The sequence below is a fragment of the Ranitomeya variabilis genome, chromosome 2 (genome assembly GCF_051348905.1).
Source record: "Ranitomeya variabilis isolate aRanVar5 chromosome 2, aRanVar5.hap1, whole genome shotgun sequence".
Taxonomy (NCBI): domain Eukaryota; kingdom Metazoa; phylum Chordata; class Amphibia; order Anura; family Dendrobatidae; genus Ranitomeya; species Ranitomeya variabilis.
The window spans coordinates 301,443,230-301,468,037 of NC_135233.1; the positions used below are offsets into that span (position 1 = coordinate 301,443,230).

At 41.5% G+C, this 24,808-nt stretch overlaps 1 protein-coding gene across 7 annotated transcripts in view; it reads left to right on the forward strand.

Annotated features, from left to right (window-relative positions):
- PAK3 (p21 (RAC1) activated kinase 3) overlaps positions 1–24,808 on the forward strand; it is a 208,012-nt gene that overhangs the window by 166,958 nt on the left and 16,246 nt on the right. For all 7 annotated transcript variants that reach the window (XM_077285159.1, XM_077285161.1, XM_077285158.1 and 4 more), the window contains 5 exons: positions 5,779–5,932; positions 7,102–7,139; positions 9,306–9,434; positions 13,675–13,849; positions 17,116–17,179. In XM_077285159.1, the coding sequence (XP_077141274.1) occupies positions 5,779–5,932; positions 7,102–7,139; positions 9,306–9,434; positions 13,675–13,849; positions 17,116–17,179 (560 nt within the window). The remainder of the gene's footprint in view (positions 1–5,778; positions 5,933–7,101; positions 7,140–9,305; positions 9,435–13,674; positions 13,850–17,115; positions 17,180–24,808) is intronic.

The following is a 24,808-nucleotide window of genomic DNA, read 5'->3' on the forward strand; positions in this document are numbered from 1 at the left end:
CTGAACCCGTCGCTGGATTCCTGCTTTTGACAGTCAGCGACGGATCCTGCGTCCATAGGCTTCCATAGCCAATGACGGACAGTGCAGGATCCGTCGCTGAGCGATTTTCTGCCGTGCAGAAAAAACGTTCCTCTGTGCGTTGTACTTGCCCGATGGACAGCGATTTTCCGACTTATCCAGTGCACAATGAATGAAACGGAAGGCAATCCATCACAATCCGTCGCTAAAACAAGTCTAGTCAAGTTTTTGAAAAATTTGCAGGATCCTGCATTTTCCCATAGACTTGTATTGCTGACGGATCATGACGTATGACCACATTTTGCGTCCGTCGTGCACTGGTTGCGTCGGGTTTTGGTGGACCGTCGTCACAGAAAAACGTTCAAGGGAACGTTTTTCTGTACGTCGCATCCAGTGTTTCAGGCTGCGCATGCCCAGCAGGAAATATCGCTCTCACGATCTTTCCTCACCCTGCAGTCTGACAGAAATGTGAAAGCACACACTTCCATCGGTATGTCGCGCCAACGCTTCATGACTGCCCTGTACCGACGGAAATGTGAAAGAAGCCTAAGGAAGGCTGAAGGGAAGAGGAAGAAAGACGCGGTGTCCACCTGTGCGTTGTCCCTGCCTGACGGACAGCGATTTTCCGACTGATCCAGTGCACGACGGATGAAGCGGATGGCCATCCGTCACTAATACAAGCCTATGGGAAAAAACAAGATCCAGTAGAAAAATTTGCTGGATCCTGTTTTTTCAAAAATCGACGGATTTTAACGGGAGCTCAAAGACGCAAGTGTGAAAGAGGCCTAATAAGGTCTCTTTCACACTTCCGTCTTTGTAGTCCCATCGAGAAAACAAGATCCTGCAAAAAAATTGCATTTTCTCATAGACTTGTATTAGCGAGGTATCACGACGGATGGCCACACGTTTCGTCCGTCGTGCACTGGATCCTGCGGAATTTGACGGCCTGTCTTTTCCAAAAAACGTTGCATGAAACTTTTTTTTCTGCAGTGGAAATACGCTCTCCGACGCCTCCTGCAGCATACGTTGCTCCACAGACTGGGAGCCTATGGACACTGGATCCTGCGCACACTGTGAAACGCAGGAATCCAGTGACGGATGCAGTTTTTACTTCTGAGCATGCCTGGAAGCATATTCCAACCCGGAGAAAAGTCGGAAGTGAGAAAGAGGCCTTACAATACCAGCAAAAGCTTTTCAGAAATCTCAATTGCAGGCTTGTATTTTTTTCCCTGACTGAACTTGACATACTGCAGATTTTCAAGAACGCTGCAGATCTCAACTATTTCAGTGTTTTTTCATCCATAGAAAGCAGAAAACAGGTTTACATAGCCTAAAATGTGTTTGGAGCATGAAAAACAGTGCAAGAATCAATTAGTCAGTTACTGACGTGTGGATAATGGATTTATTTATTTTACTTATATAGCCCCATTAATTCCCCAGCGCTTTACAGACATTATCGACACTGTCCCCATTGGGGATCACAATCTACAATCCCTATCAGTATGTCTCTGTAGTGTGGAAGGAAGCCGGAGAACCCCAAGGAAACCCACGCAAACACGGGGAGAACATGCAAACTCCTTTCAGATGTTAGCCTTAGTGGGATGAAACGATATTTAATAATGTAAATTTAAAAAGCCAACGCTCGATCTTCCAAATAAATATTTTAAATAGACTTTTCAGTGTGCTTTTATTGATTTTTTTTTTTCTTTTTTTTTTTTTTTGCTCTGTAGTACCCCCATAGTTAAAATGTATTATGTATGGTCCATAGCCAGTAGTAATGTTTCATCCTGCTCCCAGTAATGTTATGTGAACAATAGTGTGGTCTTGCTGCCTCATTCCCAACAAGCAAGTTAAAACTGTTTTCAGCACACATGCAAGTGAAAGCCTATGTTCACACGTTGCTTTTTGCGTTGTATTTTTGTTGCTTATTTTAGGTTGTGTTCTACAGTACCAGCAAAAGCTCTGAGATTTCAGAAATCGCATGCACACAGTTTTTTTTTTCCCCTGACTGAATTGGAAAACTGCTGCGTTTTTGAAAAAGGCAGCATGTCACTTTTCAGCATTTTTTTTTTCACCCATAGCAAGCAACAAATAAGTGCAAACGTGCAGTAAAAACGCATGTATCAGGTTTTGCTGTATTTTTAGTGGAAAAAAGCAGGTAGAGTTTTTTGTAATTTGTTTTTTGTTTTTCCCCAAGTTTAAGCTATAATGTCTTGGTGTCCTCCCCTGAGAATGCCAGTTAGGATTAGTACAGTTTAATTAAATTATATGATATGTGAAAAGTAAACATTGGCCGACCAAGGTGTGAAATTAAACTATACAAGGGCCTACCATAGTGTGAATGTAAACCATGTCCTACAAACTCAATGCTCTGCCATTGTCTTTCGTAAACTATTACTGACCAATTCGCCTCCCCTTGCTGTTATTTTTATAATTGTGTATTTTTTGATGAACTCACGTGAACTTTTTTGTTCACTATAGTCACTTTTTTCAAACATAAAAATCTTTTTCCATTAAATAATTTGATCAAATTGCCATTTTGTTCCTAAAATGGTTTTATGGTTTCACATATGTCTTACATTGGTGACCTGTGTTCTTGCTTCTGTGGTGGAAGCAAAACTGAACTTTTGGATCCCGAAAAATGCAGCAAAAAATAGAAGCTTTGTTATTGTCACAAAAAGAAAAAATGCAGCAAAAAAGCAACGTGTGAACATAGCCTAATATGTCCAGTCGCTGCCCCTGTTGTCAAGCTCTGTAGCTTGCGGCCCACTTGCTCTTCATCAGCATTCTATAAGGCTCCATATTAAATTCAGACACTCATCTAATGTTTATGTGGTTCTCCTGAATGTCTCCAACAGATGATGTCTCAAAGAAAAGAGAATCTGGCATTTTAAATGTAAACTTTATCACATAGTTTATCATTAATTAAGTAGTTGATACCCTTTTTAAAGCATCTGATCTAATAAAAAGCTGCACAGAACATGATTCTTTTTTACTGTAATAGTTTGACAAATATGCGACTCCTAACTTTGTGAGGTGTGATGATGATGTGAGTTGAGGCTTCTGTTACCTTCAAATACTCGGCCTCATGCATTAAAATGGTTGTAATAGAATTTGGGCAACAATATTTTTTTTTTTTTAGTGTCTTTATGTCTTTAGTAGGATATGGAAGGTTCCTCAGCAGTAGTAACTTTGAATTTAAAGATTTTATAGCTATTAAAACAAACTGGTGAGGATGTGCAGTACAGTCCAAAAGTTTTAGGCTGGTTTGGAAATAAAATGCTGTGTAACTAAGAAAATTTATAAAAACAGAAATGGTAATAGTTTATATTTATCAATCAACACAATATAAAGTGAATTAACAAAAGAGAAATCTAAATCTAATAAATATTTGGTGTGACCGCCCTTTTACCTTCAAGTCGCCATCAATTCTTCTGGGTCTTGCTCACAGTTATTGAAGGAGCTCAGCAGAGAGGTTGTTCCAGAGATCTTGAATAACTGAGCACAGACCTTCTGTCGATATGTAGGCTTGGGCAAATCATTGTCTCTTCATGTAATCCCCCCACAGATCTGATTATGAGATTAGGGCTCTGTGATGGCCATATCGTCACTTCCAGAACTCCTTGTTCTTCTATAGCTGAAGATAGTTCTTTATGTTGTTGGCTTAATATTTTGGGTCGCTCTGCTGAAAAATACATTTGGAGCCAATCAGGCGCCTCCATGATGGTATTGCACAATGGATAGGTACCTGCCAGTGTTTCTCAGTATTGAGGACACCATTAATTTTGACCAAATCTCCAACATCAGTTGCTTATATACAATCCCAAACTTGCATGGAACTTCCTCCATGCTTCACTGTCGCTTGCTGGCACTTATTATTGTACCACTCTCCAGCCCTTTAGCAAACAGACTGCTTTCTGTTACCTCCAAATATTTCTAATTTTGACACCTCAGTCCAGAGCACCTGCTGCTATCTTTCTGCATCAGAGTTCCTATGATTTCATGAATATTTTAGTCATTTGGCCTTGTTTCTCAGACGAAGGTATGACCTTTTGGCCTCAATTCTTCGATGAAGACCACTTCTGGACAGACTTTTCCGAACAGTATATGGGTGTGTTATATCGGTCCCTCTGGTTATTGCCAATTCTGATCTGATGGCGCTGCTGGAATCTTCTGATTTTGAAGGGAAGTAATAAAGCATGATGTGTCTATAATTTGCTGAACAAAGTTTCCTTTACCCACCACTGCATCTGCAGTGCTCACCATTGTCCCTTTCTTGGTGCTTCTTCAAAATAGCTTGAACCCACAGTCTGGAACCACCAGTGAACCCCAGAGGAATCTTGAAACCCCAGTCTGCTTTGAAATATTTGCCCGGTAGAGACTTTGCTGATGCTGTATAACTACCTTGTGTCTTGTTACTGTGCCCTGTCTTCCATGGTATATGATCTGACACATGAAACTGTCTTCCACAGTCTCACCCTTTGTAGTAGAGTTTTGCTATTCCTCACCCAGTTTTAATCCTTTTACACAGCTGTTTAATTACGGTTTCATTCTACATCTGAAAATGATGATCATTATCACCCATTTGGTATAATTGGTTACTCATACACCTGACACTAACTTTACAAAATCCCTGACTGTGGGTAACTGTACCTAGAAGAACAGATGCTGTTTTGAAGGCATCGGGTGATCACACCGAATATTACTTTGATCTAGACTTGGCATTTTGTTAATTGGTGAAAATAAACTATTAACACTTCTATTTTTAAAATCATTCTTAATTTGCAGTCTTTTTTCCCCCACTCCTGCCTAAAACATGTGCACAGGACGGAAAAACTGTTCTTATAGTAAGCACTACAGAATATGATTTGTTAAATATTTTACTGGCGGATCACTTGAATGGCGTTGAATATGACCATTCTGGTAGTTCTTTTCCTTTTGACCTGCATGTTCTCAAGGAGAAGTAGTAGATGCTGTAGAAAAGTGAAATCAAATTCTGAATCATAAATGTTTTTCATAGTCTTTGATTAAAATGTTTTCTCACTTGTGGATTTACTTTCGACACTATAAATATAGTTTATTCTAAAACAATGAAGCTGCACCACTTTGATGCATGCAAGCAAAAGATTGATAAGAGAAGCAGTTTTAGCGAGTCTTCCCTACAATGCACGTGGTCCAGTGGTCTTGGTAGTAGAGGTGAAAGGCACTTTTATCATTCCTCTATTATTGCAGTAATGTTCCCTTGTTTGGAGAAATATAAGGCGACTGGACATCTGGTTGACCTCACACCAAGATGCTGACTAGTTGCCCCCTCATCTAGACATGATCTTTAACCCTTTCACCCAACCTACTAATGGCAAGATGGAATATACTACCGTAGTACCATGTTGATACCGATAGAAGGGCACAAATACATACTTCAATTCCACTATATAAATGGTCATTTGTGTTTTTCACTTTACCACCATAATTAGAACTAACCCTCCACCATATTTCATGAAAGACATGGTTTGCAGACATGGTTCATTCATCTCTTTTTCTCTCACAACCATAATGATGTCTTTCTTTTCTCCATCTGGGATCCTGGTTTTAGCTCTTTGTCGTTTAAAGGCATTGAATGCATTTCTATCAAAACCAAGGTCTCACCCATATAGCAAAACCAAGGTCTCAACCCAACCTTCTCCTAATGTTTTCTCTGGAACCTGAAGTGGCTGAAGATGGGCTGCTCTAAATTCTATTATTTTGCCCTTTGCCATGCAGGGAATCCCAGAACAATGGGCTCGATTACTGCAGACCTCAAACATCACCAAACTGGAGCAGAAGAAGAATCCTCAAGCTGTGTTAGATGTTCTCAAATTCTACGATTCCAAAGAGACTGTGAACAACCAGAAATACATGAGCTTTACTTCTGGAGGTATAGCAACAAGAATAATTTTTTTCTTTTTATATATATATATATATATATATATATATATATATATATATATATATATATATATATATATGGATACATTGTTTGCTTCTTAGTAGAAGAATTACATTATATTCTTCCACGCTGTATTCCCTTCTGAATCCAGGAGATAAGGTGATAAAACAGAACGCTCCTTTCCCTAGTGCATAGATAACGCTGCCGATGCATGCCGCTGTTTAGAAGCAGAGTCTGCGATGCCAGGAGTGGTAAATTAACTTTCCCAAGGGGCCACATGAGAGACCGGGACTGTTGTGGGTGTCCAAACCAATAGGCTAAAATATAATTCTCCTGAATGTTACAATGAATATAAAGTAGTAATTATAATTACCGTTCTCACTTAATATTGAGTAGAATTAAGTATTCTGACACCCCGTTTATATACCGTATGAACCCACACACAACCCACCATATAATTGAGTCTCCACACACACACCCCATCATATATACAGTATGATCCCACACACAGCGCCCCTATATACAGCATGAGCCCCACTATATACAGTAGGACTCCACACACCGTCCCCAATATACATAAGCCCCCACACAGACCCCTATATACTACATGAGCCCCCACACACAGCCACCTATGTGCAGTATGATCCCACACACAACCTCCCTATACACAGTGTTATCCCACAGACATACCACCTATATACAACATGAGCCTCAACACACAGTTCCCTATATACCGTATGACCCCACAAACAGCACCCTCCGTACATGGTATGAGCCCCCACACAACCTACTATATACTGTATGAATACCCCGATATTCAGCATGAGCCTACATACAGGTCTCTATATACAGCATGCCATAGGGACAGAATAACAATAAAATACAAATGCAAAGTTAGCTTTACATTTCATTAAAATGCAAAAGAATTTGAAAAATAATATACATTGACACATGTGCCTCTTCAGCCATCATCTCTTCAATTACATTGATTTTTTTCAATTTTTTTTTTACTGACATGAAGTGCTTTTTGGGAATACGTATCCACTAAGAAGGCTGTACTTTCACCGACGTATTGAAGATTTCTGGACATGTTAGTGGTATGTCCGATAAAGTTTATATTTTACATCTGACCATTTTTTCTCTTTTTCATATTGCAGATAAAAGCGCACATGGATATATAGCTGCTCACTCTTTGGTAAGGCGAATACCACAATATTCTCTATATTATAGCTGATAACAGTAGAAGTATACAGGTGATATTTCAGGATTGCCCTGTTTTGAACCTGTGTGGATAAGTCATACTGCCCAGACATATCCCAAATGGGTATCGTTTTGGTATAAGTATGATCCATTTTTACGCTATAGATGCACCAGGAGGAGGCAGAAAAGAAACTGCATGAGACAAAATGTTAAAAGCTCCACAATCACTTGCATGTATTGGGGTCAATATTTATTAAGCCAAAATATGAAGTGAAAAAGTATAATTAATGATTCACATTTGTTTTGTGTTTTATACCTGCTCCTGTTTTTGGCTTACAAACACTGACAAAAGTACTCAAGTGTCAGAATGGCACTTTATTAGCTGTAGGATATGATCTGACTAGGCATGAGTTTTTGGATAATCGGTAGTGATGAGCGAGTGTACTCGTTACTTGAGATTTCTCGAGCATGCTCGGGTGACCTCCGAGTATTTTTTAGTGCTCGGAGATTTAGTTTTCCTCACCTCAGCTGAATGATTTACATCTGTTAGCCAGCATAAGTACATGTGGGGGTTCCCTAGCAACCAGGCAACCCCCACATGTACTTATGCTGGCTAACAGATGTAATCAGTAACGAGTATATTCGCTCATCACTAATAATCGGCTGTTAGTTGTACTTGCCAGACAGCAACTAAGGCTACTTTCACACTTGCGTTATTTTGAATCCATCACAATCCGTCATTTTTTGTGAATGCAGGATCCTGCAAAAAAATTTGCAGGATCCTACATTTTCCCATAGACTTGTATTAGCTACGGATTATGACGGATGGCCATCTGTTTCATCCGTCATGCACTGGATCCGTCGTAAAATAGCGGTCCGTCGTGCAGAGAAAACGTTCATAGGAACATTTTTTGTGCACGTCGGAAAATCTGTCAGCGACGCATCCTGCGCTGCCCATCGTGGGCTACAATGGAAGCCTATGGACGCAGGATTCGTTGCTGACCGTCACACACAGGAATCCAGCAACGTTTCACGTTTTTCCACTCTGAGCATGCCCGGAAGGATTTTCAAGTCCAGGAAAACGTGTGTGTCTGTCTGTCTGTCTGTCTGTCTGTCTGTCTTTCTTTTTTTTCCTCTCTTTCTCTTTCTCTCTCCCTCTCCTCGACCCCGGACATTTAATTCCCGGAAATTTGTGGACGACGCATCCGTCATTACACTGGATGCGTCACACACGTTTTTGCCTATTTTCATGACGTCCGTCAATACGTCATTTTGCTGTACAACGACGGACAGCAGAAAATGCAAGTGTGAAAGTAGCCTTAGGGCGAACTTAGGCAAGCAGACCATGGCCACTAAACAACTAAGAATCCGCTATGTACAAGCGTCAGGCTCACGCATAGACCCCAGAGTGAGTCGCCAAGTCTGAATATAAATCACGAGAATGATTAGTGGACCGCAGCAGCGTTGGAAATTGGGGAAGACTGAGATCAGTAAGTGTATTAATGCACTTACACTAGAATGCACACGCAGGTTTACGCAATAAAAAAAATGATTGGGAGTGCTTATTTAATTCTTGGCTTGTATGAATGAGCTTGTTTCTTCATGTGTCTATAAAGACACTTTTGAAGGCACTGAACCTGTTGCTGACAATGAGAATGATTTTCTGTAAGGACCCGGTATAGTTATTTCGCACAATGCCCTGTAAGCAAAGCACATGGGTAATGAGAACTGTCCATGTGCCCAGCATGCAGGAGCATCTCTCTACAACCAATGTTGGGTCAGATGTATATGTATCTTACTATATTGCATTACTCTAGTGCTGCCGTATGCAGAGGAGCATAGCCTACTGGACTCACTAGTCCAAACTGAGCAAAGGTTTAAAATAATAAAACAGCATTTATACAAAATAATTTACATAAAACCATATGTCCTGCTCTATAACATGATGCCTTGCTGATTATTCTGCAAGGCTAAGGTGACAGGTTCCCTTTAATAATTCCATGATGACAGGTACTTTTTAAGGAAATGGCAATGGACTGCTAGTATTTCTAGCGGAAGGCAGGGAAGGTGTTGGGGTTTTATTGCTCTGTTTACTTGATCACAGCCAGAAGCAAAGAGAACAACCCGGTGACCTCTTTTTATTTTATCACTTCTATTCCAGAACACAAAGACTGCATCCGAGCCCCCCCTAGCGCCTCCAGTCTCCGAGGAGGAAGACGAAGAAGAGGAGGAGGAAGAGGAGGACGAGCCTCCACCTGTGATAGCCCCACGCCCTGAACACACAAAATCTGTAAGAATGCAAATAAAAAAAAACAACTAGTAGCTCCAAGTCTAAAGGCCCCGTCACACATAGCGATTTACCAACGATCACGACCAGCGATACGACCTGGCCGTGATCGTTGGTAAGTCGTTGTGTGGTCGCTGGGGAGCTGTCACACAGACAGCTCTCTCCAGCGACCAACGATCAGGGGAACGACTTCGGCATCGTTGAAACTGTCTTCAACGATGCCGAAGTCCCCCTGCAGCACCCGGGTAACCAGGGTAAACATCGGGTTACTAAGCGCAGGGCCGCGCTTAGTAACCCGATGTTTACCCTGGTTACCAAAAAAAACAAACAGTACATACTCACCATCTGATGTCCGTCAGGTCCCTTGCCGTCTGCTTCCCGCTCTGACTGAGTGCCGCCGTACAGTGAGAGCAGAGCGCAGCGGTGACATCACCGCTGTGCTGTACTTTCACTTTCACTTTGCGGCGCTCAGTCAGTGTGGGAAGCAGACGGCAAGGGACCTGACGGACATCAGATGGTGAGTATGTACTGTTTGGTTTTTTTTACATTTACGCTGGTAACCAGGGTAAACATCGGGTTACTAAGCGCGGCCCTGCGCTTAGTAACCCGATGTTTACCCTGGTTACCAGTGAAGACATCGCTGAATCCGTGTCACACACACCGATTCAGCGATGTCAGCGGGACCTCAACGACCAAAAAACGGCCCAGGCCATTCCGACACGACCAGCGATCTCACAGCAGGGGCCTGGTCGCTGGTACGTGTCACACATAGCGAGATCGCTACTGAGGTCGCTGTTGCGTCACAAAACTTGTGACTCAGCAGCGATCTCTCTATGTGAGACGGGGCCTTAAACCATCGCATGCAAGATTTCTGTTAGAGGGTTATTATAGGGAATTTGTCATCTGAAACTGGTCTATTGTTGACAATGCATTCATATTTTCATATCTTTTTCCTATATCACTTTCTTGATTTGTTTATAGATATGTTTTATATTATATAGATATATTCTTTCACTTTTATCAATGTTGAGGAGTGTTGTGGAGTCCAGCTCTCCTTTAGCAGCAAGTCGTTATGAATAGATACTTACCGGCCTTTAGAGCAGAATGCCGCTTTCAGCTGTGACAAGAGGACGATCTGCTGGGTGCACCCCTCTAGCAGCTGATCGGGTCCTAATACCAAAACTTCATTATTGTGAGGATTTGCTCAGCTGTTTTAAAAATGCCTATATAATACTTTAAGCCACAGGAATAGATTAAGATACAAGATGTAATAATTTCTTTTTCTAGACCCATTCCTTTTTATTTAATGCAAACTAATCTAATGTGGTCAGAGAACATAAAATGTAATTCCAGCTGAGCAGATCCATAATCATCCTTATATGAATATCTTACAAGCTACAGAATTGTGAATAGATCCATTTAATGTATTTTGTATAATTGTGTGATAAATCTGAACTATACAGAGAAAGGTGTCAATCCTTGTCTCTAAAATTTACTTATCCCAAGGTAAATGGCCCAAGGTGTTTAATGCACACGTCCTACCAAGGATAACTAGTGGAAAAGAGGCAGCGCTACTACATTTGACAGAGGGGAGCACTGAGCGCCTCTCTGGACTTGATCCAGCTGTCCCCAGCACAATAAGTCTGGAGAGTGAGGCAGCCATTACGTAAAATGAACCCTGTATTAACCCATGCCACGGTTCAACCCCAGTGAGCTTTCATCAAGCCGTGACCATAAAGCAGTGGTGACCAGGAGATATACAGGCGTTAACAATCAATAATCTTATCATTATGTCACTGAGCAATAAGAAGTGTCAAACGGCGTGATCGATCATTATAATCCGCATTCTGTGTGTTATGTATCACTTCAATAAATATAACGCAAAACCAATTTGCTTGTAATTTTATATAATAAAATGTGAAAAAATCTAGTAAGCCTTCAAATGTATAATTCACAAGTGTGTTCAAACTCACAAGTGACTCCATTCATAAAAAAATATATCATATGATCAATGATACCATTGTATAGAATACCTTCCTACTACGTATTCATGGCGTCCACACCGTGCTCAGAACGATGCGTGACCATGGCGGTTATCTGTCATACATGGTAAAATAGGGTGAAGAACGCCTCCTGTCCACTTGCTGGGTAACCTCACAGTCCGTCACATTACTAGTGCATGTCAAAATTGACTCTCCTCTTCTCAGACTGTTATATAAAATGACACATGAATTGTTTTGCATTACATTTATTGCAATGATGCATGACACAAAGAATGCTGATATAATGATCGATCATTGTGGTTTACACTTTTCACTGTTTAATGACACAGTGATAATGTACTGTAATTACTGATTGTTAGCGCCAGCATAAATATTGGTTACTGTTGCTTTATGGTTATGTTTGAGAAAAGCTTACTTGTGCTGAAATGTCGCATGGGTTAATAAAAAGTTAATTTTCACTTCCTCACTCCCCCTATTTGCTAGTTGTTGACTGTTTATTTAACGCTTTAAAGGGAATCTGTCAGTAGGATCACCCCTCATAAAACCTCAATATGGCTCATAGGTCATAGGAAGCTGAATAAAATGATACCTTGATATCTGTGATCTGATGTCTTATTCCAGAGAAATCTACCTTTTTCTTAAATGTAAATGAGCTGATAAGCTCTATGGGCCGGACACTGATCTGCATGAGAATCTGCCTTCAGGGCTTAATTTAAATAAATGGAGAGTTACCAGTGTGAGACGAGTAACATAGAACAGGAAAAATGAACTTTGTCTTCTTCAAACACATTTTTTGCGGCTCTCTGATCTCTGCTGTGTTGCAACAATATTACAGTCCTGTCTGCCTGTGACATGGAAGCTGAAGTTGAGAGGAACCTGCAGAAGTGTCAGGTATATTCACACACAGCTCTGCAGTGAGATCAGGAGAGCAGAGAGCGGCCATTACATGTCTCACACTGGTAACTTTCCATTTCATTTACAATAATCTGTGGAGACAGATTTTCATGCAGATCAGTGTCTGGATCATAGATATTAACAGCTCATTTAAAAAAAAAAAAGTGGATTTCTTTTATAAGACGACATCAGATCGCAGATATCAAGGTATCATTTTACTTAGCTTCCTATGACCTGAATGCTCATAATAGACAGCTTACGAGGGTCGATCCTACTGACAGATGCCCTTTAAGTTTTTTTCAATGGAAAAAATTGTGTAAGTAGGCACATTTTAAGAAAAGTAAGGGTTGACATTTGTAAATCTTTGGAATTTCTCGGGTTTAGGCTCCTATCATGGAAGCCATGGAGTTGCACCATCAAAAAATATACTGGGGTTTACTGTGGAGACTGTTGTCTTGCAGATACTTTCACATTTTTACCCTCTTTTTTGTAAGAATATATACACTAGTGGTCATACATCTACTACTCATTTATTATTGTCCAAAGGCAAGTGGTGGCATTTCAGATCTTAGTGTCAGCTTGTTTTATGTACTGTGTGTACTCATCTTGAGTATGGTAGATTGTGTTGGTTATGGTTCTGCCGCATCTTTCCCTTATAAAATACTTCCTGAGTAAATTTCCATTCCTAGTCTAAAGCCAGGCTTACACAGTCTCTGTATATGAACCTCAATGTCTGGACTGACTGTGGATCTTCTGACCCAAATTTACAGCCTTTTAGGCATCCATTAGGTTGAAAGTTGGGCAGCACGGTGGTGCAGTGGATAGCACAGCAGCCTTGCAGCGCTGGAGTCCTGGGTTCAAGCCCCACTAAGGACAACATCTGCAAGGAGTTTGTATGTTCTCTCCGTGTTTGTGTGGGTTTCCTCCGGGTACTCCGGTTTCCTCCCACATTCCAGAGACATACTGATAGGGAATTTAGATTGTGAGCCCCAACGGGGACAGTGAAGATAATGTGTGTGCAACCTGTAAAGCGCTGCGGAATATGTTAGCGCTATATAAAAATAAAGATTATTATTATAAAGTTCTGGTTAGGAGACTCGTAGGCAGTCTGGACATTGCGGTCCATATACAGACTGTGAAATATGGATGTTTGACTGTGGCCTAAATCCCTCTTTTTCAGTAATGATGAGATGTTCTTTCTCCCTTCGCACTATTCTTTCCTCCATCTTTTCAGCTTTTTGCCGGACATCAGGGTCATGAATCTTCTGCTAATGTTCGTAAGAGATCATATATAAAGCAGATGGTCTGCATACAAACAAGTATGTATATTTTTGTCTTTCCTTCAGATTTATACACGGTCTGTCATTGAACCAGTAGCCGTACCTGTACCAGCTAAAGAGGCCTCAACTTCCCCAGTAACCACCCAGCCAGAAAACTCAAGCACGAGCACTTTGTACAGGAATACCGACCGACAACGTAAAAAATCCAAGATGACAGATGAAGAAATCCTGGAAAAATTAAGTATGTTTTCCAGTTTATGTTCATAGTTTTCACTCTCCATAGAAAACATAATACTAGGCGCCATTTTTTAAAAAATGTTCCCTTTGATGCATATTAAGTACGGGATTTCATTGGAAAAACCTGCACAAAATAATGTACAATGCTTTTAAATATAGTTTTTCCAAACCCCCTTAGTGCAGATTTTAGGGCACTCTGCAGATGGGGGGATACGTGGATTCCCTGTGTTCTGTATTTAGGGTGAGCTAAGGAAGAAAAAAACATGTTGTGTTAAACAGTTATCCACTGTATAAGACAAAACCGGTTGAAAAAATTAGCAGTGGTGACATGTTTCTATGAAACTTTTCCATTAGTATTAATAAGGGTTGAAATTTGCCTTTATGCGCAGGGCAGCCGTAGTCAGAAGTGAAGGTCAAACCTTTAAAAATTGATTGTAAAGTAGGTAGATTTAAATACGTCGCAGTCATGCTACATTGGAGATGAATAACCTGTCATCTATCTGATAAAAGTCCATCGTGTCACCAACTTTAGTAAGATACTAGTTGAAATGCTTTTAATTGTATTTATTAAAAATGTATAAAATGGTGCAAAAGTGCTAAGAGCTTAATATATTTAAATGACTTGTAAGTGACAAATAATACACCAAAAAACAAAAAGATTGCACAAAAAAAGTATTTAAGGGAGTTGTATGACCATAAAAAATAATAATAATCTCACAGATCCACCGCCACTCTGTCCCTGGCCGGTCTCTGTACGTTCTTGCAGTTGACCACATGCCCATGAAAACGACAGCCAGTCACTGTTTGGCTGCAGCGGTTACGTGATTAATAATAATTATACAATTTTCAGATTTTTTTTTTTATGGCAAGAAACCTTTGAAATTACATTTAATTTATTATATTAAACAGTGACATTTTTTAAATTGTGCCTGTAGGGTTGTTAAGCAGGGTTAGCCTGGGTTTACATGAGAGTAAGATAAATCGTTTGTTTTATGTCCAGGAAAAACTGATGATTTTTCATCCTTCTTGTCTTCGTTCATATGCTTTCCACGTATTTCTTTTTTTACATCCAAATGTGTGGCCAGGGGTTGTACAGGGCTCAGTATTCTGACTACTACCACTGTAGCCAAACAGGGGTTGTATGAGAATGACAGCATGCAACCCAGTAAGTGACACATCACTGGAATTAGGGTCTCCGCTCCAGCATCATGCTGCTCTAGAATTACATAGCAACAAACCTGCTGACATATTCCTTTAACTTGTAATTCAGATATACCGTACTTTTTTTTCTTTACTATTTGTCATTGGATAATAATAATTTGAAAGCTTTACCCCTGAAACAAAAACAAGGTGACTAGAGAAATATAAAAACCTTTTATAATTTATATAAGAGGAAAAAAGGGAAGAAAAATCCGGCACCAAAAATCAACCTCTGCCTGAACAGTAATGCTTTATAGAACATATATATATATTTATATATATATATATATATATATATATATATATATATATACACACACACACACACACACACACACACACACACACACACACACACACACACACACACACACACACACACACACACACACATATATGTTTATGTTTATGTCACCGAACCAGTGGGATCATGGGTGTTAATTCAGTGAAAGTCAATTAAAATATTCCAGTAGTAAGAAGAAAGGTGGCACTCACCGTCCCCTATAAGATCCTTTATTTTATAACGATTAAAACATGGATGCAGGAGAATTCCTCCTGCACTTCAGCAGGTCCAGCAGCCGTTAAAGAGCATGAGGTGCGAAACGGCCATCGTCCACCATGTGTCCACACAATTCTCCTGCATTCATATTGTAATCGTTATACAATAAAGGATCATTTACGGGACGGTGAGTGCCACCTTTCTTTTTACTACTGGAATATCATCATTTATATAGTTGCTTTAAAGGGAAACGCTCAGCTTAGATTTGTTGTGCAATATGTGAGCACTTTATAGAGCTCATTCTATGCCTTGGGGTCCAGTGAACGATCTCTCCGTGCATACAGAGATATCAGTCAGTCCCTGATTAGGACCGCACACTTGAGCAGGGATTTCTATGAATAAATTATAAATTCTACCAAGCCTTTTCCAACACACCTTTATATCAAACTGCTCATTTTCGTCTGCTCTATAACTCACTGCTTGAAAATCAGATTGAATATTTGTCAGATTCCCTTTTAAATTGTAAATTCTACATATTAGTCATTTTTTTTTTATTTAATTTTTAGGAAAACTTTTCACTCCCAAGGAGAATCAGGCCATGCAGTGTACTATTTGATTAGCATAGCATTGATGCCTGAGTGCAGTCATGTGTGTTATCAAAAAGTTTGGATTACTTATCAGCAATTGCACACATACAGTATTTACAGCCTGCTTAACCGACTGATATTACTGCTTATTTCATATAAGTAGTGTTAGGCTGCAGTACCATACTGAACCTGTAAACAGGTGTGGCACTCTTTTTTTTTTTTTTTTTTTCTAAGAAAACAACCATGTTTTTTTCTAATCTTGTACCACCCTTTTAGGAACCAATGATAAGTATAGCTGACATTCTCAGTTTTACCATTAGCTCTCCCGTTGAACACAATGAATGTAAAGATGTTTGTTTTTATGTATTGAACACTATGGGGACCAGCACCACAATATGTCTTTCTGTTACTTATACATTATCTTCAATGGGGAGAAACAAGTGGATCATTGACGAATGATCAAAAATATTCACCCTGCTACCCTGTTGGAGTATGCATTTTCAGAAAAATAAAACAAGAAGCAAAATGAGCATAAAACCTGCTGTACCAAAATAAGTAAAAGTCAAGAGTGCATTTAATTAACACAGGGTTCTTAGGGACACTGTTTTTGATTAAAAGAAAAAAAAACGTAAATCCATCCCGCCAGCGGCAAGGTGACCTTATTCGGGATGGTCCTACGCTGTCTGTTATTAAAACCTTGCCATGTGTCAGAAGTGACCTGAGTGAATAAGGGCAGACAAAGGACTGGGTGCCGAACTCCAGACACCTCAGCCCTGGGAAGCTTTTTCATTGTAATGTCCTGCTCAAAGAGGGGAGTCCACACTGTGTTGGACAGTCAGCTGATAAAGAATAGAGATTCTAACTATCTAGGGGAAAGAAGTGAAATTGATGTTTCTGTGATTTTCTGATTCCATATCTTCACATTTAAGATTGATTGTATTTTTACTTTTATTAATCCCTTTAATGTATGCATTGTGTCCACAGGAAGCATTGTAAGTGTTGGGGATCCTAAAAAGAAGTACACACGGTTTGAAAAAATTGGCCAAGGGTGAGTATACCAATAGTCTTCATTTTTTTTATAGTTTTGCTTGATTGGTGAAAAAAAGCTGAGAAGTTTGTGATTTCCCACTGCTCCCCTAGTCGTGCCACATTACAGTTAGTGTGATCTGTGCACTCTGAAGATTTGACTTTTGCCTCCTTTCCGCATGGATCTCTTCCATCCTGCTGCTATCTCTAACGCTATAAGGATGGAGAGAAATATTCTATGGAGGAGTTACACTGATGGAGCGGGAGGAAATGAACAAAGACTGTTTAGAGAATTGCTTAATGTTGTGTTTAGGAAGCAAGAAACCAATAAAAAAAAAATCAGTGTCTTTTAATTTTAATAGCCTTGAAGTCCTTTCTGTGAGTGCTATACACCACCACACGACAGTCAGTCATCAGCGGGAATAAAATAAAAACTGTCCCCTCGTCTCCTGGTGACAGGTCTTCTTTCAGGGGAAACTCCACTTTGGTGTCTCTGTTTGGAAGAGTATTCGGGAACTACTTTCTTTAAATAAGATTATTTAAGGGAATCAAGGTTTTTAGTCAGTACAGTTTCCACATCTACATAAATTTTCTGCAAAGATGGTGAGCTGACGCTCCCTCTGGCATCCATGCTGCCCGTCCAGCTATAGTCTGGTGCTGGGCTTCCATTTATAGACTGCTCCTCGCTGCAGCCTGTGCTGTTTCACGATGGACGTCAGCCAGTGTGCGGGGAGGAATCACGCCAGGGAACACGTCAGGACTCAGGAATCTTAACCGTTTCATCTAATATTATCCTGGATATATATCTATGTGCCAAGTTCTAGTATCTGTATTAGTGCAGAATGCGGTGATGATACCGTGACATGAGAAGACTTTGTTGGCCTGTGTATGACCCGGACACATTAGCCGTAATTGCCGGCGATTCCGCTATCATTCTGGAAAATGCAGATGGATGGCGATGCTCGCAGATTAGGAATCATCAATCCCGCAGACTCCACGCTGTGCCTGGTTTGCACCATCACCTGACAGCAGACCGGCTCCATTCTGTCCTTCCCTGTGCAGGGCTTCTTGGCAGGGTGAAGCGGTTATTCAGGTTTTGAGAGACCGCCAAGATGTATATTTAGTGTTGATCCAAAAACCTATTTATCCAGTCTGCTCCCAAAAACTAAGAGCAGCAGAGATGCAGGCGAGCAGAGGCGTAATCAAGCACCGCATTGGAGTCATGCTCATGATATAAAGATTGCCAGTCCGATAGTCCGTAATACTAAATGCAGGAAAGTCAGGAAAAAGCCACACTTGGTATGTTGTGGAGGAAGCCATATTATGCAACAAATTAAGTTATTGTACGCAGACCTTCATATGAAGCTGGGATTCATTTGCATACTCAGTCTGGTGTAATTACCGGAGGGGTCATTGAGATGAAGGAAATCCCCAGACGTTGCCGATATAATGATCCTGAGAGATGGCAGACTTCTTATCTGTGCTGCACTGCGGCCAGGAAATTACACTCCACAAGTGAACGGAAGGAGCAATATCACATAGAGAGAGAAGCGGAAGACCCTGCTTGTATATGGTCTCCCAGGAACAGACAACTCTATCTACATTTTTACATTTTTATGTAACTGGAAATTACCACTTGCTACATTGACCATAAAGTGAGATTACAAAAGGGGTCCCCTAGGGAAGAGGAAGAAAGCACAAAAAAGAGCAAAACTGTGCGGGGCGCAGAGGAGGTTGTGTATGTGCATCTATGATGTGTATCTGTGCGTTCAGAAATCACTGCTGTCTAGTATACGTACGTGTGTGTAATATATAATAATGTAGAGACTATATTACTGAAATGGAAGTGTATCTGGGTTAATAAACTGTATATAGTGTAAAAATGGAGTCTGGGTCAATATTATAGGGGTGTGGTGGGAGGTTGAAGTCACCGCCAGAGAGGCTATGTTTCTTTATTACGATGTGCTATGGCATCATACAATCCCTATTCAGTGGCATGTGGCAAATACAGTAACATCACTGTGACATTTAGCTGTGACATCATACAGTGATGTGAAAGTGTTTGCCCCCTTCCTGATTTCCTATTCTTTTTCATGTTTGTCACACTTAAGTGTTTCAGATAACCAAACAAATGTACGGTAAATATTAGACAAAAACACAAATAATCACAAAATGCAGTTTTTAAATGAAAGCCTTTTATTATTAAAGGAAGAAGAAATCCAAACCTACAGGGCCCTGTGTGAAAAAGTGATTGCCCCCTAAACCTAATAACTGGTTGGGCCACCCTTAGCAGCAACAACTGCAATCAAGCATTTGCGATAACTGGCAATGAACCTTTTACAACACTCTGGAGGAATTTTGTCCCACTCATCTTTGCAGAATTGTTGTAATTCAGCAACTTGAGGGTTTTCAAGCATGAACCGCCTTTTTAAGGTCATGCCACAGCATCTGTCGGATTAAGGTCAGGACTTTGACTAGGTCATGCCAAAGTCTTAATTTTGTTTTTCTTAAGCCATTCAGAGGTGGGTTTGCTGTGTGTTTTGGATCACTGCTCTGTTGCATAACCCAAGTGTTCTCCAGCTAGAGGTCACGAACAGATACCTGGACATTCTCATTCAGGATTTTTTGTTAGACAGCAGAATTCATGGTTCCATTTACCACAGCAAGTCTTCCAGGTCCTGAAGCAGCAAAACAGCCCCAAACTATCACACTAACACCACCATATTTTACTGTTGGTATGATGTTCCTCTTCTGAAAGCTGTTACTTCTACACCAGATGTAATGGGACATACACCTTCCAAAAAGTTCAACTTTTGTCTTGTCAGTCCACAGAGTATTCTCTCAAAAGTCTTGGGGATCATCATTATGTTTTCTGCCAAAACTGAGATGACCCTTTATGTTCTTATTGAACAGCAGTGGTTTTTGTCTTGGAACTCTGCCATGCAGGGCATTTTTGCCTAGTCTCTTTCTTATGATGGAGTCATGAACACTGACCTTAACTGAGGCAAGAGAGGCATGGAATTCTTTTACTGTTGTTGTGGGGTCTTTTGTGACCTCTTTGATGAGTCATCTTTGCACTCTTGGGGTAAGTTTGGTTGACTGGCCAGTCCTGGCAAGGTTCATCACTGTTCCATGTTTTTGCCATTTGTGGATAATGGCTCTCAATGTGATTCCCTGGAGTCCCAAAGCTTGAGAAATGGCTTTATAACTTTTTCCAGAATGATGGATCTCAATTACTTTGTTTCTTATTTGTTCCAGAATGTCTTTGGATTGCGGCATGATGTCTAGCTTTGATGACAATTTGGTTTGCTTTACTTTTGTCAGGCAGGTCCTATTTAAGTTATTTCTTGAACAGGTGTGGCAGTAATCAGGCCTGCGTGTGGCTAGGGAATGTGAACTCTTCTTCCCAAAGATGTGATAAATAAGTTACCGTATATACTCGAGTATAAGCCGACCCCCCCCCCCCCCCTAATTTTAGAACAAAAAACTGGGAAAACTTATTGACTCGAGTATAAGCCTAGCGTGGAAAATGAAGCAGCTACCGGTAAATGTCAAAAATAAATAGATACCAATAAAAGTAAAATTAATTGAGACATCAGTAGGTTAAGTGTTTTTGAATATCCATATTGAATCAGGAGTCCCATATAATGCTCCATACTGTTCACTATTGTTCACTATGGCCCCATAAGATGCTCCATACAAAATAGGCCCCATATAATGCTCCATACAGTTCATTATGGCCCCATAAGATGCTCCATATACAAATATGCCCCATATAATACTCCATGCAGTTCTTTATGGCCCCATAAAATGCCCCATATAATGCTCCATGCAGTTCTTTATTGCCCCATAAGATGCCCCATATAATGCTCCATGCAGTTCTTTATGGCCCCATAGATGCCCCATATAATGCTCCATGCAGTTATGGCCCCATAGATGTCCCATATAATGCTCCATGCAGTTCTTTATGGCCCCATAGATGCCCCATATAATGCTCCATGCAGTTCTTTATAGCCCCATAGATGCCCCATATAATGCTCCATGCAGTTCTTCATGGCCCCATAGATGCCCCATATAATGCTCCATGCAGTTATGGCCCCATAGATGACCCATATAATGCTCCATGCAGTTATGGCCCCATAGATGCCCCATTTCATGCTCCATGCAGTTCTTTATGGCCCCTTAGACGCTCCATATAGCATTGTGCCACATGTAATGCTGCTGCACAAAAAAAAAATGACATACTTGCCTCTCGTCGCTGCTTCTCAGTGTCCCGTCTCTCCGCACTGGTCAGGCAGAGGGCGGTGCGCACACTAATACGTCATCACGCCCTCTGACCTGAACAGTCACTGCAAGAGGACAGGAAGACGGAGCGGCGCCCGGCGGGTGGAACGCGGACAGGTAAATATGAAATACTCACCTGCTCCGGCGCGGTCCCTGGCTCCTTCTCCCGGACAGATGGTCTCCAGGCACGGCAGCTTCTTCCTCTGTCAGCGGTCACTGGTACCGCTCATTACAGGAATGAATATGCGGCTCCACCCCTCTGGGAGTGGAGTCCATATTCATTACTTTAATGAGCGGTACCACGTAACCGCTGAACAGAGGAAGAGCTGCGGCACCCGAAGACCATGGGACAGGCAGGGACAGCGCCAGGAGCAGGTGAGTATGCGACAGTCCTCTCACCCGCCGACCCGGCCGCCGACCATGACTCGAGTATAAGCTGAGAGGGGCACTTTCAGCCCAAAAATTTGGGCTGAAAGTCTCGGCTTATACTCGAGTATATACAGTAATTTATGTTTTAAGTGGAGGGGGAGCAATCACTTTTTCACACAGGGCCCTGTAGGTTTGGATTGCTTTTTCCCTTAATAGTAAAGACCTTCATTTAAAAACTGCATTTTGTTTGTGTTATCTGTGTTAAATGTTTGGAGTCACCAAAAAAAATGTAAAAATTAAAGTGTGCAAAATAAAAGGAAATCAGAAAGGGCGCAAACACTTTTTCACACCATGGTATTATCTCTATTCTGTGGCATGCGGCCCGTACTGTGACTTAGCACAGTGATTTCACAGCTATATGTCCCCTTTTCTGTGACTTCAGAGTTCATTATCCATTTAATGACATCATCACATCTCTGCTTGTTCACTTTGGCTGTTGTTGATGGGCTGTGACTGCTTTGTTGTTTCTCGGTCATATCCACAGAAAGCTATTACCCCATGTGTATGAACGCCAAAAACTAATAGATCCAATCAAATGATCTTCGGTGGGGTTGACTTCCGTGGGACCTCACGAACCCGGTTATTATTATTACTATTATTATTATTTATTTATATAGCACCATTAATTCCATGGTGCTGTACGTGAGAAAGGAGTTACATACAGAGTTAGGCTAGTTTCACATTTGCGATTGAGTCCGCAGCGTATCGTCCGCAAATGCATGCTAACGCAGCGTTTTTTATCCGCATCAGCTTATGCATGATGGAAAAAAACGCTGCGTTTGCATGCGTTTTTGCATGCGTTTGCGCTTTTTATGCGCATGCATTCGATAGGAAAAAGATTTTCCAGGAGAATTTCCTTGACACAAGCCATGGCCAATGGGCGTGTCTCGTGGGATTTCTGTATATAGACCCTCGTGCAAACACAAGCGAACGCATGTCCTTGCGTTCCTATGCGTTCCTATAGACTGTAATGCGTTTTGACACACTCCTTCCGCATGCGTATGGCGGCGGAAATTTGATGCCTCAAAAATTGCAACATGATGCGTTAGCTGCACACCGCAAAATGACGCATGCGTAAGCAAACACAGGAGAACGCATGCAAACGCATGTACCTGCGTCCACAATGTAAAATATATGAAATCAAGACGCATGCGGATGTATGTGTCAGAAACGCTGCAGACACAACCGCAAATGTGAAACCGGCCTTAAAGATATCATTTACAGTAAACAAATTTACAATGACAGACTGGTACAGAGGGGAGAGGACCCTGTCCTTGTGGACTTACATTCTACAGGATAATGGGGAAGAGACAGAAGGTTTCCTGAAGAGATGGGTTTTCAGGTTCTGTCTGAAGGATCCGAGGGTGGTGGATAATCGGAAGTGATGAGGCGTGGAATTCCAGAGGATGGGGGATATTCGGGAGAAATCTTGGAGGCGGTTGTGTAAGGAACGAATAAGTGTGGTGGAGAGTTGGAGGTCTTGGGAGGATCGGAGATTACATGAGGGGAGATATTGGGAGATTATTTCAGAAATATAGGGAGGGGACAGGTTGTGGATGGCTTTATAGATTGGTGTTAGTAGTTTGAATTGGATTCATTGGGGAATTGGGAGCCAGTCGAGGGATTTGCAGAGGGGAGAAGCAGGGGAGTAGCAAGGAGAGAGGTGGATTAGGTGGGCAGCAGAGTTAAAGACAGACTGGAGTGGTACAAGAGAGTTAGCGGGGAGGCCACAGAGGACGGTGTTGTAGTAGTCGAGGCGGGAGATGAGGGCATGCACAAGAGTTTTAGTAGATTGAGGGCTGAGGAAGGGACGGATTCTGGCAATATTTTTGAGTTGGAGGTGGCAAGAGTTTGGACGTGGCAAGAGTTACTTTGAGGCAGCGGATTACAGGTGCAGGAGAGAACGTGATGCCGTTTACCATAATAGATAGATTGGGTAGGGGGGATATGCGAGATGGAGGAAAGAGGAGTTCGGTTTTGTCTACATTGAGTCTTAGGAAGCGAAAGGTGAAGAAGGAGGATATGGCTGATAGGCACTCCGGGATTCTGGACAGCAGGGAGGTGACATCTGGGCCAGAGAGTTAGATCTGAGTGTCGTCCGCATACAGGTGGTACTGGAAGCCATAGGACTGAGTTGTCCTAGGCCAAGGGTATAGATGGAAAAAAGTAGGGGCCCCAGGACAGAGCCTTGAGGGACACCAACAGAGAGAGGGCGAGATGAGGAGGTAGTGTGGGAGTGGGAAACACTAAATGTACGGTCGGAAAGGTATGAGGCAATCCAGGACAGGGCAAGGTCTTTGATGCCAAGGGAAGAAAGAATCTGTAGCAGTAGGCAGTGGTCGACTGTCGAAGGCAGAGGACAGGTCGAGATGGAGGAGGATGGAGAACTGTCTGTTAGCTTTGACTGTAAGTCATTAGTAATTTTTGTCAGGGCAGTTTCGGTGGAGTGGTGGGGGCGGAAACCAGATTGGAGGTTGTCAAGGAGAGAGTTAAATGAGAGGTGGGAGGAAAGTTGAGCATGGAGATGCTGCTCAAGGAGTTTTGAAGCAAACTAGAGCAGTGATATGGGGCAATAGCTGGGCATAGCAGTTGGGTCAAGGTTTTTTTTTTTTTTTGAGGATGGGTGTGATGGTGGCATATCTGAAGGCAGAGGGGAAGATAGCGATAGGTTGAAGAGATGGGTTTGGGCTGGAATGAGCGTGTTAGTGAGGTTGGGGAGCAGGTGAGAAGGGATGGGGTCAAGTGCACAGGTGGTGAGGTGTGATTTGGAAAGGAGGAGAGTAAGGCTATGTGCACACGTTGCGGATTTTTCTGCGGATCTGCAGCTGCGGGTCCGCAGCAGCTTTCCATAGGTTTACATTGTACTGTAAACGCATCGAAAATGCAATCCGCAGTGCCCATGCTGCAAAAAAAAAACGTGTGGAAACGCTGCTGGTTA